The 16868-nt window shown below is 38.9% G+C and overlaps 2 protein-coding genes across 2 annotated transcripts in view; one reads left to right on the top strand and one right to left on the bottom strand.

Moving 5' to 3' along the window:
* The window catches only part of rarb.L (retinoic acid receptor beta L homeolog), a 620347-nt gene that overhangs the window by 233321 nt on the left and 370158 nt on the right, over positions 1–16868 (bottom strand). The gene's annotated exons all lie outside the window — the stretch shown is intronic.
* LOC121394592 (protein kinase C delta type-like) lies at positions 10304–11686 on the top strand. The gene is made up of 3 exons (XM_041566011.1): positions 10304–10757; positions 10986–11114; positions 11416–11686. The coding sequence occupies exons 1-3, from the start codon at positions 10632–10634 to the stop codon at positions 11533–11535; spliced, it is 375 nt and encodes a 124-aa protein (XP_041421945.1). The 5' UTR covers positions 10304–10631; the 3' UTR covers positions 11536–11686.

Raw genomic sequence — 16868 nt, 5'->3', positions numbered from 1 at the left:
AACATACCTCCCAACATTTAGGAAATGGAAAGACGGATAAAAAGATGTGGATGTGTGTTCTTTTTTGGTAACACCCATTTTTGTGGCCACTAATAACCCTGTTCATTTTACATCATTTGGCAGGTTATAAAAGTTTGAACACATTTCTGTGGTTTTTATATGTTATTACAGTTTTGCAAATAAAGGTAAATTGCCCTTTAAGCTGTGAGTATTTGTTCTTATCTTAACAAACTGTTACAAAAGTATCTATTCTGGGCTGTCTGCCAAGACCCAATTACTTTAGAAACTTTGTATCTATTTCTGGCTGTTCAGTGCAGCAGATAAAAGAGAAACTCGGGACTTAACAGTTAAAATCCATGACAGCGGGTTGAGCTGTCAAAAGAAGGACTGTGCTGTTCAAAACGGGACAGTTGGGAGGTATGTGTTAATTCTGCACGTGGACCTTTCTCTGCAAACTGCAAACTTGCTGTAATTTAAAAAAAAACTAGCTAATGGAGCAATCTAAAGTCAGTCCCCAAATATTATCATGAGATGGCCGAAGCTAATTTTTCAAATAAGCTAAAATGTCTTCATGGTTGGGTGTAGTTGTTGGGCTAATGAACATACCTAGGCAAATTTGCACAATACTTCTTTGAGGCTAAAAGTCAGTATTATGCTAATTTCAGGGCTGGTTTTAAAACTCTCAACCCTCACTCACACACGACCCCTGCATACACACCACCCCCTGCTTGCACCTCCCTCACCTACTCTACACTGTTACTTCTGCAGTTCCCCCAATCTCCAATACTGGGGACTGGATATGAGAAAAATTCAAACAATTGTCAAAGTCTCCCACCCAGTCCCCAGGTTCGATGCAGCCCAGGCCTTTGTGGACAAATCAGAAATCCAGGAATGGCTAATATAGTATATAATGCTCCCCTACTGTAATTTATAAAGCTATTAGATGTCACGGAGGAGTCAAGTGACAGATATATACTTTTTAATCATTACATAATAATATTGCTTTGGCTATTGGCTACAAATACAGATGAATGGCAGAATATTTGGAATAAACCCCCAGGAAGATCTTGGCCAACAGTTCAGTCATTGAGATCTACTGGGGCCCAAAGCACACGATCCACTAAATACCCAATAAAACATGATGGTTCACTGATATTGGAGTGTGTGTTTTGAACTTCATTTATATATAAACTGTATGCTGATATGTTACTAATTCAAATAAATTCAAAACTAATCATGTGGATTTGAACAAAAATATTTGCTGAGAAAAATATGAATAGGTCATTTTCAATTCAGCAAAACTTGACAACTTTATGACAGTCTGAATAATTTTCCATGGTTTTCTGCCTAAAAAACTACTGATGTCAAGGAATGCTCTTGATATACAAAATATGTCTAGCAAATAAATCCTATCAGATGACAAAATATTTAGGCCTGATTTGCCACCTTTTTGTGGCATAATTCCTTCCACAATCAGGAAATGCAACAAATAACATGGAAGGCATTATGGAAATATGTAATGCATTAATGCAAATTATATCATGGAAATTGGTTGTGAGTACTGCATCATCTAAATTTATTCCAACTTTTCTACAGCCAAGAGAAAATTGAGTGATATTTTAGTCTTTCAAATATTTCTTGATTACTGCAAATAGTATCCATTTCCACAGCATTTATCCCCTATAACTTTTGCCTATTCGCATTATGTTAGAGGAAGACAACAAATGTGCAGAAATTAGTTTTTATGTAACAAGTTGATCTATTGCTTGTGAAAAGCATTCCAGATATGTCTTATTCATGACTATTAATCCTATAAATTGTCCCCAACTATAAGTATGGGTATCTGCAGCTATAATCCTTTACTATTTTGACATTCACATATCCTAATTGTACTATCGTTCTTTGCCAATGCAGTTAGTAGTAGAGTTTGCCTTAATTCTGTAGCTCAAGGTATTTCTAAATTGTTGAGTCGACTAAGAGTAAATTTTATTAAATGGGTGGTTCACCATTAAATTAACTTTTACTTTGTTATAGAATGGCCAATTCTAAGCAACTTTTCAATTGGTCTTCATTGCTTCCTTTTTATGGTTTAGGGGTATTTCCTTCTTCTTCTTCTAACTCTTTTTACAAATGGGGGTCACTGACCACATCTAAAAACAAATGCTCCACAAAGCTACAAATGTGTTATTGCTACTTTGTATTACTCGTCTATTCAGGCCCTCTCCTATTCATTTTCCAGTCTTTTATTTAAATTAATGCATAGATGCTAGGGTATTTGCACCCTAGCAACGCGATTGCTGAAATTGCAAGAGCTGCTGAATAAAAAGCTACATAACTCAAAATCCACAAATAATAAAAAATGAAAACCATTAGGAAATTGTCTCAGAATATCAGTCCCTACATCATACTAAAAGTGAACAACCCCTTTAAGCAAAGAAACTCTTCTGCTGGGGGACTGATATGCCATATTATACCAACATACTATCAATGAGAAAGGCAGAAGACTATATCCACATGGACAGAAATGCTTGTTTAGGGTTGTAACCTTTACAACTGCAATGGGTGAGGGTGTGGATCAGATTGCTGCATCGGCAGATTGGAGGGAAGCTAGGATGTCTGGAGGATGCAACTGTGGTCTGGGGGAAACTGGGTAAATTAGGGAAGATATTAAGAGGGGTGCCTGAACTGAACTTGGGGTTGAATATTTGATACTGGACCCACTGGTAGAAAGTTTTATTTGAATTGAACCCCAATGTGCTTCTCACCCAGGGCAAAAAAGTGCAAAGTGCAAACAAAAATGCAAAAGGTGCATGACGTAGCTTAAAAAATTCCAAAACTTCTGGATCCCTGTCCAAAAGCCACAAAAAGATCCAGAGTCTTCAGACTCCCCTGCGTCAAGGCCAGGGGGAGCCCCCTTATCCCCAACTCCCCAGTCAAAAGGCATCTCAGGGGCAAGGGTCTTCAGGCGCCCTTTGCCGCATAGTCCCTCCCTGTTCGATCCGAAGGCCTTCAAGGTCGGGAAAAAGAATGGACCTCCAAAGAGGTCCAAGCATAAGGATGTGCCCTCATAGGGTATGCTTTTGACCTGGAAGCCAATGCACCGAATGCAAAAGTGTAAAAATAAGTGCTAAAAGAATAAATAGCAATAAAAATGCATTCAAAAAAATGCAGCAGTGTGGTGCCCCAGCCTATTGGGCAGGTTTAAAAATTCTCTAAAAAAACTTGGGGTTTGAGAACACCCATTGGTAGACAATATTTTACATGCTTGGTCAATGTAATGCCTCCTGGGTATCAACTCTACCCCTATCTATTAGCCCTATACTTATTAAAGGACAAGGAAAGTTAAACTAAAGATGTAGGCTAGAAATTTTGTACATTATGTTTTGGGCTTCTGTGCCATCCCCAGACAACCAAAGCCCTTTAGCAGGGAAGATCTGTGCCTCCAAAGATGCCCCAGTAGCTCCCCATCTTCTTTTCTGCTGATTTACTGCACATGCTCTGTGCTGCTGTCACTTACTGAGCTTAGGGACCGACTCAAAATATACAGTACACATAGAATAGAAATGTTGCAATATAAGGCTGATCAGTAATTAATATGGATAATTACTACATGGTAATACAGAAACCAGTGCAACAGGCCAACCTAATTTTCTAATTTTCTACTGGACTCCAAAGCTTTGCTTCTCAACAACTGCTCAGAGCCCACTGAGCATGTGAGTGTCACATTTCCAAGATGGTGACCACCTGTGACAAGTCCTGGATCATTGCTGCTATTGACAAGTTGAAACTTTAGGCTGGTGCAATATGTTCACTATATCAAACATTGCATTTTTAGCCCTATTCATTTTTAGGGTTTAGTTCTCCTTTAAGCATTTCATAGCCTTCATCCCCCTTGCTGTTGGTAATCTTTATTATTCATGCCTACTCCCCAATCACAGACCTCTCTGTATATGTCACATTCCTCTTCTGTCCCACCAACAAACCTTAGACCAGGGGTCCACTCTCAGTACTATTTTCTTCCTCTCCTCACTAAACCTTTATTCTCCTAGTCTCTCAATAATGAAGACCAGTTAAAAAGTTGCTTAGAACTAGCCGTTCAACAACATACTAAAAGTTAACTTAAAGGTGAAGCACCCCTTTAAGTTTAGTCTCTTCATTACAGAGGTTACTACACAATTACAGATGCCAACAGTGCTCACACAGCGTTACCTTTGGAATCTAATTAAATATATCACAGTTGTCTTATTTAGTAGCACTCGAGTACATTATTTCCACTGGCACATTTTACACCTTGGAACAACGTGACAGCTCTTGTAACCCTCTTTCTGCTTAACGGCCCCAGAACAAAACACCCCACTTGCTCCCTTCACCAAAAACACCAAACTAAAGGCCCAACACACTGAAGACACTCAAACGGGGGTCTGACAGGGCAAATATATAACATTTATTTAGTTTATTGTTGTATGGGGTTTGTGAAATCATAAACATAGGTGAGAATCATGTCCATACTGACACATCACTGATAGTTCTGTCACCTGGAATCAACTCAGTAGTGCTACTGGAGGCACCTGCACACATTCTTCTTACAAAGACTTATATAAGAACTCTCAGTTACTGTTAAGATAACTGTACCAGTCCTACTGCTCGAATCCTTACAATGTTCTGCATATCTGTAAATGTTGTGTATGTAGTTTGTACATGTAGGGACCCATATGCTCCCCTATGGCTTTACAGGCCAACACTTCCTTGTACTCTGGTTGCTAAGCAAAAGCCCATGTGACTACTGTAGCTTATTAGCATAATGTGTACAGCTTATCACTGGCCCAGAGGCTGATGACAAGTTCCTGCCACTGGTGCTGGGCAGAGGGCGGGACTTCCTCTTTCCCCCTGTCACTCAAGGAGGATGTGGTTGCTAATGGGAGTCTGGTGCTCAGACCCCAGTAAAGATAATGCCTTGGTACAGTCAGGGATACAGGGATACAGGGACCCCGTGAATGAGGTGTAGTCATGACAGGGTAGTTCTCTGTACCAGCACTTTCTAGGAAAATGAAGCAGATAGAGCTAGTTTAGCAAGAGCAGCCTGGCTCCAACTAGGAGGGATAGCAAGGGGGTAGCTCTCCTCTTATTGCTACTTGTTATTACTCATCTTTCTATTCAGGGCCTCTCCTATTCATATTCCAGTCTCTTATTCAAATCAATGTATGGTTGCTAGGGTTATTTAGACCCTAGCAACCAGGTGAAATTGCAAACTGGAGAGCTGCTGAATAAAAATTGAAATACGTCAAAACCCACAAATAATAAAAAATGAAAACCAACTGCAAATTAACAACCCCTTTAAAGTCCACTGATAATATTTTGACTGGACCTGAGCTTCTATGGGGGGTGCACAGTTTTACATTCAGATGCCATTGCATGCAGGCTATGGCACATGTCAGAGTGGCAGTTGGAATCAGAGGTCTAGAGACAAGTACCAGTGGCAGTTGGGATCAGTACTTTGGTTTGTCTCAGACCAGAGAGCATCTCTTGGTGATTTGTGGATTTCCAAGCGATTCAAAGCGATTTTACAGTGCGGAAAAGTGATTTTTATTTTTGCAGCTGAAAGCAAATTCACGAACATTAGTTGAGGTTGCTTTTGAAGAAAGAAGAAAACCAACTTTAGTCCAATATTTGAGATCTTATTGGTACCGTCAAGATGAAGAGACGAATCGACGACATGAGCAGCACCGAGCAAAGAAGTGGGAGAAAAAGGAGCAAAAAAGTGAAAAAACACGGGAGCAGCTCAGACAAGGAGCAAATAAAAATCCAAGGAGGAAAAAGACCCCGATGCAGCTCCTCAACAGAACGTAAGTAGAATCGGGCGATTTAATACGTCATCAACTGTTTTTTGTACGTAATCCTAAAATATAATGAATCCTCATTGGTGGCAAAACAATTCTATTGGGTTTAAATGATTTTTTAGTGGAAAAAGTATTAAAGATCTGTATCAGTTAAATTATCTCAGTCTATTTCAACTGTCAAAATATATGTCAGTTGGTTATCTAAAGAAGTGATTTATTATATATTTAACTATGTATCTCTGTTAATCTGTATCAGTGTAACTATATATATCATATATTTGTTTATTTATCTATCTATATATAGATGTGTGATAGTAAATATCTGCAGGTGTCTATTTATTGGTGTCAATATATGTTTGTATCTGTTTAGTGAATAGCTGCTTCTATTGCAAAAACTTTTGCAGAGAAGAATTATTATTCCTGTTGCGCTTATTTTTTCCATTAAAGGGGTGGTTCACCTTCAAGGTAACTTTTAGTATGTTATAGAATGGCTAATTATAAGCAACTTTTAATTGGTCTTGATTATTTATTTTTTTATAGTTTTTGAATTGTTTGCTTTTTTTTCTGACTCTTTCCAATTTTCAAATGGGGGTCACTGACCCCATCTAAGAAACAAATGCTCTGCAAGGCTACACATTTATAGTTATTACTACTTTTTATTACTGCTCTCCTATCGAGGACCTCTCATATTCATATTCCAGTCTCTTATTCAATTCAATGCATGGTTGCTAAGGTAATTTGGACCCTAGCAACCCAATTGCTGAGAGCTGCTGAATAAAAAGTTAAATAACTAAAAACCAATAGCAAATAGTCTCAGAAAACCCCTCTTTACATCATACTTAGGGTAAGGACACACGGGGAGATTCAGGGCGACAATCTTCGTTTTCCGAAGTCACCCAAAGTTTACTAGTGAGGCAACTTCGGAAAATGAAGCACCGAGATTGTCGCCCAGAAGAAGAGGCGATTAGTCGCCAGGCGACTAAATCTCCCCTAATTTCCCCATGTGCCCTTACCCTAAAAGTTAACTCAAAAGTGGACAACCCATGTAACTACTAATTACCATTCTTTAAATTTGTTTATATCATTTCTCTCAGAAGGAGGAAGTGGATTAAAGAGGCCCCGTGTGGAAGAAGAGCTTCCTCTCCCAGTAGCAATCAGCAACTGCACCATCCATGCTGAGCTTGGGAGTGGAACATTCGGCAAAGTAAGTGCTGGGCTTCTGGGTAACCATACCTGTGTTTTCTAATTTAGTATTAAGGAATATAAGAAGCAGGGAATTCCCATACTGTATATCTTTAATGAAGTTTACCCTGACCTTTAATGGGGTTTAACTTAACGTGGTATGGTGGCTTACCAATTTTATAATCACAACTTTGTAACTAAAAACCCTGTTTTTGTAAATACATGTACTTCCACAGATACTAAACTACTTATCAAAAAGGGGAATAGGGAATGTGCATTAATCAATCCCCCTCTTTTTTTATACATCTTAACTGAGACATTATAAATAACTGTTAAGGAAAGGCCAGATAGAAACTGGTCTAGAGGGCAAATATTCGAAGCTAAAAGGCGGGCCCTTTTCATAAATGTATCACTAGCAAATGTTTTGGGATGAATAGTCTATGTTTATTATATACAGGTAGAATGAGAAACTATTTGGAACTGGCTTGTGGGGGAGTAGCACAAAAGTGGCCTATGGTGAGAAAGGAAAATCCGGCCATGGATCATAGAAGTGAACTTCTAACATTTTATTTCTTATTCTGCCTTTTTTAGGTATGGTTGGTATCTTTTCCTAACAGGAGCCAGCATATGGCCATCAAAGTCATCAAGAAGAGCGACAAGACCAACATGTCCGACATCATCACTGAGGCCCGGGTACTGAAGACGGCTGCTGGATGCCCCTACCTTTGCCAAGGTCATGGATCATTCCAAACACAGGTACAACATATCATCACTAACTTTATAGGGTAGTTCACATTTAATGTTAACTTTAAGTATTCCCAAAGAGGGCAGGATGTAAACAGGGTGGGTCACGGAATCTGCAGTGGAGTACCTGGGATACCATATTTGCAACTTTATATAAGAATACTCTTACTATACCAGAGAACCACAAAATGTATATAAATAACCCCATTTACGTTTTTACATTTTCCATGAGCTCCGTAGTATTATTTTTCAGAAAATGCCACCTATAGCTTTCCCTTGCCAGTCTACATAGGAGGCTAGAAGAGCTAGCATTCTTATAGTTATTTTAGTAAAGGCCAAGGACAGCAACCCTGGGTGCAGAATGAGTAAAGGTGTGGGGCAACTAAAGCTAAAACACACGCAAGATAAGCAGGTCCGCCATTGGGGGGTATTGAGAGAGGAGACTGCATCAGAAGGGGGGGAAGCCGAATAATGAGAGTAACGCAAATTGTGTACATTATATATGAATTTACTTATCCAATTTCAGCAAAAACTGCACTCACTTGCCTAAAAACTTACAGTAATTTACATAGAAGCTTATGTAACTTGCATTTCAAGCAATGGCAGGGGCACATTTCACTGACCCCTAATGAATGAAAACCCTTATATTCCACTGCTCCCAATAAACTGACTGACTTTAGCAAATATACTGCAGCTACGTATCAGTCTCACTGGGCCCCCTATAGTTCCTGGGCCCTCCAGCAGTTGCACTGTCTTTTTCTTTATAGTGACACCCCGACTTTTCAATAATTTGATTAGTGAGAATGTATTGTAGTAGCTGTGACTGGAAAAAACAATACATTCAACAATTGTAACATGTTGCCCAAGTAAAACCTACCTAACTGCTAATTAAACATTTATTTAGTACACAAGGATATTGACCAAAAATGTTGCTACTGTGCGCTCACGTTCATGTCTCTAAAAAAGACACTTTGTGCAAAAATTTGTAATCACATGTTTTCAGCCATATGTGCTTGTAGTTATTTTGCCTTTTGTTTCTTTAACCAGTGGCATGCTCTGCTCGCTATGGAGTATGTCAGTGGAGGGACCCTAAGAAATGTCATCAAGAATGCCGGCCAGCTGGAGAAGGACTTAGTAACGTAAGTGACTTTATGTGTTTGTAATGGGGTAACAGAGCAGGAGCTGGCCTAGAGTACATGCAGAAGGAAGGATGGAAAGAGGTCAGCATTCGGAATCTTCACCCAACTGATTTTCATCTTTTGTTTTTGTAAAGGAAATCACCTAGGGAATCTATGTATGTAAAATATCTGTAATGGCACAACAAATAACATCTTTCTCTTCTATAAAGTGCTGTCCTGTAGCTTCACTTCCCATTGCAGTAAACCCACTGTCCCTACAGCAAGCAAATATGTACAAAGCATCTTGTTTTATTATATTTACTCATCACCTCATTAAAAATTGCTAGAATGTTGCAAAAAGAGTTGTGTCTCACCCTGTATGGAGTGCAGCCTTTGTTAAGACACATGGAGATGTGACCGTCATTCAGAATGCTGAATGCTTGAAGGACTAGGGCAACCCCTTGCATTGAGCTGTAAGGGCCATGGTTTTATGTCCCATAGCACTCCTACAGGTGTGCCTATCCTTGAGATAGTGGGCCCTCATATATTAAGGCAGGGCCAAAGCACCGTTATAATAATAACTATAGTATAAACAAAGCAAACAAATGTACTCACTATGGAAATGTTAATTTCTTTTCTCCAAAGATTCTACGCAGCAGAACTGGTGTGCGGCCTGCAGTTTCTCCACTCTAAAGGGATTATTCATCGGTATGTAAAATTTATAAACATCCCATATATTATCTTTCTGTTCATATATTGTTTCTGCAAACCCCTTGTTCTCTCAAATAAAATTAATCTTATGCAAATGGTACATGGTGCATTTTGCCACCTGTATGTTATACTCCTTTCATTGCAATGCATTGAAATCACTGCCAGGATATCAGTAATAAAGTATTAAAAATAGAGTATTAAGAAAATGGAGTATTAAAAAGAGTATTAAACAAACTGTAACACCCCATGAATTTGGGGAAGAGGGTTCACATTCCTTCTCACCCCCACTCATAAAATAGTACTGGCTGACTCCCAACATTTACATTTACCTCTCACACTACTTACCTGCTCTTTCTCAAATCCTTTTAATTTTTTAACCCTAATGTTTACCTTGCAGGGATCTTAAACCAGCTAATGTCCTGGTAACCAACGAGGGACATATAAAGATCGTCGACTTTGGTTTGGCAGCTGAGGGCGTGTTTGGAAAGAAAAAAATCAAAGGCACAAAAGGAACACTGCCCTTTATGGCCCCAGAGGTATGTGACTGTGATTTAATTTAAATGCATATAGCAGAGAGGTCATAGATTCTCTAAGTTGTGCTTATACGTATAAGTCTTTTTCATGCATTTAAATACTCAACTAAAAAATATTTTATTTTTTTGTGTGTTTTGCTGGTATATGATTTTTTTTTTTATACAAAGCAATTCAGATTAAAAGGGGAACAAAAGTCAATCACTAGGTGGGGTCTCAGATAGCATGCTCTGGGTTCCTTCCTACACATCATTTTAACTGTTCCCAGGTAACCACTGTGCTGCCCAGGGTGGGACACATGCACCCTAGAGTAATTGCTGGGAGTTTACTACTCATGTGAACAGCTTCAGCACAAGAGAGAGTTACAGAAAGAGCAAAGGTTTAGTTAAATGCATGCACTAGAGGATTTTAATAACAATCTTTTTTTCTTCTTCAAATCTAGGTGTTAAAAGAGAAGAGATATAATAGAGGAGTAGACTGGTGGGCATTAGGGATCATCGTATCTAAAATGGCATGTGGGACCTCACCATTCATAGAGTACGGCAACAGTACAGAATGCCGTTTGTCGATTCTTCTTGAACAGCCATGCATTCTGATAAGGTTCAGCCCCGAATTGCAAGATCTCCTGCGAATGGTAAGTATTGGAATTTATGGAGAGGGTATAACTAGTTCTGCTATATTATATCATTTCCCAGAGAACTGATACTGTTCCTAGAGATCTAGCAGTGACACTAACTGGATATTCCTGTTTGCTGAATAGTGTATAGGCAATTGGACAAAATCCCTGTGCTATGAGGGTATTACTGACAGGGGTGTAGCTTCATATTAGCAATAAATATCTGATAATGTTATCTTTCTTTAGCTCCTGAAGAAAAATCCAAAAGAACGACTGGGCTGCAATGGAAATATTCGGGAGCACCCATTTTTTAATGCCATTGATTGGGTGCAAATAGAAAACCGGACTCTACCACCTCCTTCCCAGCCAAAAGCAGTAAGTACATGACTACATGTGTTTTGGTAGGCTACTGCTTATTATGAATAGGCACTTAGCTTGAAATCTCTAGGTGTTTGTGTTTTAATACATATTCAGGGCTAGAGACCAGGCCTTCCTGTACTACAGTATAAACATAGCCGGTTAGGACTAGGCCTAGGTTTATTAACTCTGTGGGAAACGCTCGATGGCATTCCACAACAAATACAATTCCCCTTAATATTTTGTATTGTACTAATGCCATCTACTTTACTTACATTTTTTTTGGTAACAAACTAATTTATATTTTGTTTAACTGCAGTTGTCACCTGTGGATTTTAAGAAGACATGTGAGGAGCCACCATCATTCTTGGAGTCCCTGAAACATACTATCACATCAGGTGATCTGGTATCTCTTCAAGATATGGCATGTCTGGATTAAATTTCACAGGTTCCAGACATTTCTAGACCTTTTGGCACTGATGGTGATCTTATACCCTACCATCGTCCCCATGCCACGACAAACATCAGGCCCCATTATCAATTCAATGACTTCCAGTCTTCTGTCCTCATTATATCTCTTTCATCTCAATTTTGGCCTACTGGAGGTTCCATCAGTTGTCATCTCCCCCAGGGTTTGGCCCTTGATATAAAACTCTGCCTTTGGCGGTTTTTTTTTATTAGCCCCTGCCTCTGCCATCACCCTCTTCTAACACTTGCCACTAGTCATTACCATCAGCCTTTGCCCCCACACCAATGGTCTATCACTCACCATTTCCATTATTCCCTGGCTAAATCATCACCTATTTATGGGCCTTTCCATCTGGTTCTGTCTGACTCTTTCTATCAGTTACTGTCTCCGGCCCTCAGCCCATCAATGGTCCATTTCATCGGCTCCTCACCTCTAGCCCTATTATCTATACTAGTGTCATTTACCGTCAGCTCCTACTATTGGGTCCTGTATCATCATGAATCCAGCATTACCATTGGCCCTAAAACCTTTGCACCCAGGGGTGATTCTGCCCTCACTTCAACCCTGAGGCAGCCTACCAGATGCCACCCCTTTTAACCCCCGTGGTTACCTTTTAACCAGGTAGAAGCGGGCTGCATCATTGTGCAGAGAAATTTCTCACTCTGCACTAAAATAGTCTAAATTCCCCTTTAAAAAGGATAAAGTTGACACTTAAGGGTACTAGGAACAACTTTTTGCCTCCCCTGTAACCCATAGGCATTACTGTCTGAGGCAAGTACCTCAACTAGCCTCATAGCGGGAGCGTCCTTATTTGCACCACACAGTACACTTTAATATTATCCCCAACTTTCATTCTAACTCCAGTTATTTCATTTATGTATGTTATGTTTGGCTAAGGTATATAACTAAAGGACTCTTATTTAAATATGTCTAACAACAATACTGCACACAGTTCACTAGTGATCCAGGGATTTATCCGATTGCCATATTGGAGTCAGGAAGGAATTTTTTTCCCCCTCTGAAGCACACTGGACACAGCTTCAGATGAGGTTTTTTTTTGCCTTCCTCTGGATCAAGATAAATAGGAATTTTATGAAGATAAACAAGAATTTTATTAATGAAAGGTTGAATCGTGTGGCTATTAATATTTTTTAACCTTACACATTAAAGTACTACTAATTACTAAATTATGCAGGATAAGGTAGGATGGAATGCTTAAAAATGACAGAATAGAGGAACAAAATCTATATAATTAAGTTAAAATAAAATGTCAAAAACTACATTGGTTAAAAGAACTCATAGTTCCGTATTACCTCATTAGAACCCCCCTATTATAGAACCACCCTCATATATTGGTAATTTAATTTTTTTAACAAATTTGCCTTAAATTATAGGAAATAAATTAAATATCAGGCATTTTATTCATTGGTATAGGCATAGTAAGGGAACATATCATAGCTTAAATAAAATAAAATAAACTTGATTTCAATGATTAAATATGGTAGAAAATAATATTTAGGACCAGCAATAAAGTAGATGAATTTTGTACAAAATAACTAAAATAGACTAATTTAAACAGAAAAGTTGCAGCCATATTAATCCACAGGTGAAAGGTTAGTATTTGTGATATTTATTTAGATTAGCAGTAATTTTTTAGGGCTCACTGTTAAATAAAAGACCTTTGTCTTCCTCGGGTTCAACCAGCAATCTTTATTATTAATGCTTCTTGAACCTACGGAAGATGAAATGTCTCTCAAACGCTAGCTGTAATAGTTCTTAGTCCAAATAAAAAGTATATCCCAACAATACTTACTTTTTGCCTTTCTAATAAGATGGTTAGGATACAGGGGCAATTCTAGTGATGCCGCCCCCTGCTCCCCAGGGGTTACTTTTACTGCGCCAAAGTGGGTCCAGCGGGGCAGCGTCACTAGTGCTTTTTGCACTAGAGGAGTCAAATTTCCAGTTTAAAAAAGAGAAATTTGGATTTTAAAGTTACCAGGAGTGCCTTTTTGCCACCCCTGCTAACTTGTGGGCTGCTCCAGTCTGAGGCGAATTTCTCAAGTCGCCTCATGGTGGCAGCGCCCCTGTTAGGATAGGTTAGGGACCTGCTCAGAGAGTCTACCTTGACGTGGTGGCAGGCTTGATATCCTTTGGCCAAACATATGTCATTTTCCTAAAGTACCAGAATGATTATTGGATGCCATTCAGGTTGTACAGAACTACACGATTATTGATTCTTGAGTCTTGACCACAGAAGAAACCAACTGAGACGACTGAAGATAAATCTCATCAGCGAATATTTCCTTTACTCAGTTTGATATTCCTCTTTCTGTAATAAAGTTATCCAGGAATCCTATTGTTATGGTGTTTTCTGTGTATCATACCATTTATTGGCCAACACCTCCACTGAGTTATACCTTAGTAATCCTAGCGTCACAGATATAGGGTTGCCACCTTACCCCTTTAAAATCAAACACATATGGAATACACAACCTACATGGATAATTAGCAATTCATTTAGATGCATGGCTCCACATAAATCAGTTCAGTCTGCAGCATCCATCTAAATGAATTGCTAATAAACCATGCAGGCTGTGGATTGTATATGTGTTCAGTTTTAAAGGGGTGAGGTATGTGTCTCATTCACCCATCCATGGATAGATTTACTATAGCTCTGGTACAGAAAAATGGGTTAATATAAAGACACTGGCATGTGAGCAGGAGTTTAGTCTTTAATGTAGCAATATAGACAAACTGGCAGTGCTACATCCAGAAGTCCTTTGGGACGTGTCAGTAAAAGACAGTGAATGGAAGGGAGTGATTGTTTCCATTTCAGGATGATGCTGCTAAGTTCATCTTTGGTAAAGTTGCAGTACTTGCCTCCCTGGAATGGGAAGAGAAATGCAGTCTGTACTACTGTCAGTGGGGCAGCTGTAACAGCAGGAGAGGAGGCCTCTGTGGGAAGTGACTTTGTTATAAGTGGCCATGTATAACTAGGGAAATAGGAATCACACACAATACTGAAATTGTGCAACAACAGCTGCAGCCAGTTGGTTTATTTGGAGCAGCATGCACATATAGGCGCTAGGACTTCAGCCCCTTCCTCAATGCAATGCTCACAACACACAGCAAGTCACGTGACCTAATAAACCGCATTCCCATCTCCCAGCAAACTTGTCGCTGCACCCTAAGCTTTGTGTGCGGTTCTTATTTCCCATTTAGGGAAAGACTCCACGGGCTATTTCGTCGTGATCCGACGCGCTGCGCAGGCGTCACGTTGGATGCGACAGAAAAAAGTTAAGTAATAGCTTTGTCGGATGGTGTTGTAGCGTTGATCCGACACGACTATCGGATGGAGACGCTGCATGCGGCGTTAGCATCTGACAGTCATGTCACGTTGGATCTTTGATACGACTTCATCTGACATTTCCATCTCTTACCTTATTTCCGTTGCATCCGACATGACGCCTGCATTTTTGCGCAGCTCGTCGGATCGCGCCAAAATTACCCGTGGAGTCCTGCTCTTACGGATCACGAGGAATGTGAGATTGCTTTAGTCTTAGACATTGGTATTTTGATTGCCCTCCTAAAAACACTACAAAATACTTGGGCAGCAAAACATCTTTGGCCCTGAATGTGCCCTAATATTAGCTGCCAGAAAGCACCCAATCTGCCCACTATATGTAGAAACTGGGACAGCGCTGACCAAGGCTTATGTACTAATTCTAAAATATTAGGCAATATCTATAAAGCAATCAAACATTTAGTTTTAACTTATTAATTGCTCCGTGTAAATAAAAGCTGATTGCCCTTTAGTTGCTCTGGGTTATTTGATCAGGACACTACGGATTTATCAAGGGTCAAATTTCAAGGGTTAATAAACCCTCAAATTCGACCCTCGAAGTAAAATCCATTTGAATATCGAATTCGAAGGATTTTAGCACAAATACTTCGATCGATCGAATAAAAATAGTTCGATCTAACGATAAAATCCTTCGACTCGAACGATTTAAAGGATTTTAAGCGATCGATCGAAGGATTTTTATTCTATCAAAAAAAACGTAGAAAAGTGCTGGGGAAGGTCCCCATAGGCTAACATTGCAGCTCGGTAGGTTTAAAGTGGCGAAGTATGAAGTCGAAGTATTTTTTAAAGGGACAGTACTTCGACTATCGAATGGTCAAACGATTTTAACTTCGAATCGTTGTAATCATTAGTTTCGATCGAATTTGATCGAATTTGACCCATTCGATGGTCGAAGTACCCAAAAAAATACTTCGAAATTCAATTTTTTTTCATTCAAATTCTTCACTTGAGCTTAGTAAATCTGCCCCTACATGTTTCTACATAGGTTTATCACAATCAAACCTGCACAAAATATTCACAGTGTTTTGCATAGAAATAGTAGCACTCAGATTAGTATCATTTACTAACAGATCTACATCAATGTTCTAATTAAACCCAACTGTGTCCACTGCTGATAAACCCTGTTATTGAACTTGGATTGACACTGTCTTGAGTCAAATATGGCACTTGTTAGGTGTTTCATTCATTTGCTTCCCACTATAATCAGAAATCTGCAAAAAAAAAGGCTTCGGGTAACACTTTGGCAATGAACAATAATAAATAAAAAAACGAATAAGCGTTGTAAGGTTGATGCCAGTATTGACTTACTGAAATTATTATTATCTTGATTATCAGCTTGAAAATAGGAATTCTGAAAGTTGTCCAAATGCATGTATAGCCTATGACAGCATATTTGAGTTCCATGTACAGGTATAGGATCAGTTATCCAGAAACTAAACCCCTTATCCAGAAAGCTCCGAATTATGGAAAAAACATCTCCCATAGACTCCATTAAATCAAAATAATCCAGATTTTTAAAAATGATTTTCTTTTTCCCTGTAATAATAAAACAGTACATTGTACTTGATCCCATCTAAGATATGATTAATCCTTATTGGAGGCAAACCCGGCTATTTGGGTTTATTTAATGTTTACATGATTTTCTACTAAGCTTAAGGTATGAAGATCCAAATTACAGAAAGATCCGCTATCCTGAAAACCCCAGGTCCCGAGCATTCTGGGTAACAGGTCCATTACCTGTACTTGTATAGTTTCACCAAACCCTAAAATTCAGCAACCAAGTTCCAGGTACATCAGAATTAGAGTTAAATGTGTCTACATGGTTAATATAGTATATAACGCACCCCTACTGTAATTTATAAAGCTATTAGATGTCACTGAAGAGTCAAGTGACATATATATACTTTTTAATCATTACATAATAATATTGCTTTGGCTA

The sequence above is a fragment of the Xenopus laevis genome, chromosome 6L, assembly GCF_017654675.1.
Source record: "Xenopus laevis strain J_2021 chromosome 6L, Xenopus_laevis_v10.1, whole genome shotgun sequence".
Taxonomy (NCBI): Eukaryota; Metazoa; Chordata; class Amphibia; order Anura; family Pipidae; genus Xenopus; species Xenopus laevis.
This window is presented reverse-complemented; position numbering and strand designations above follow the sequence as displayed.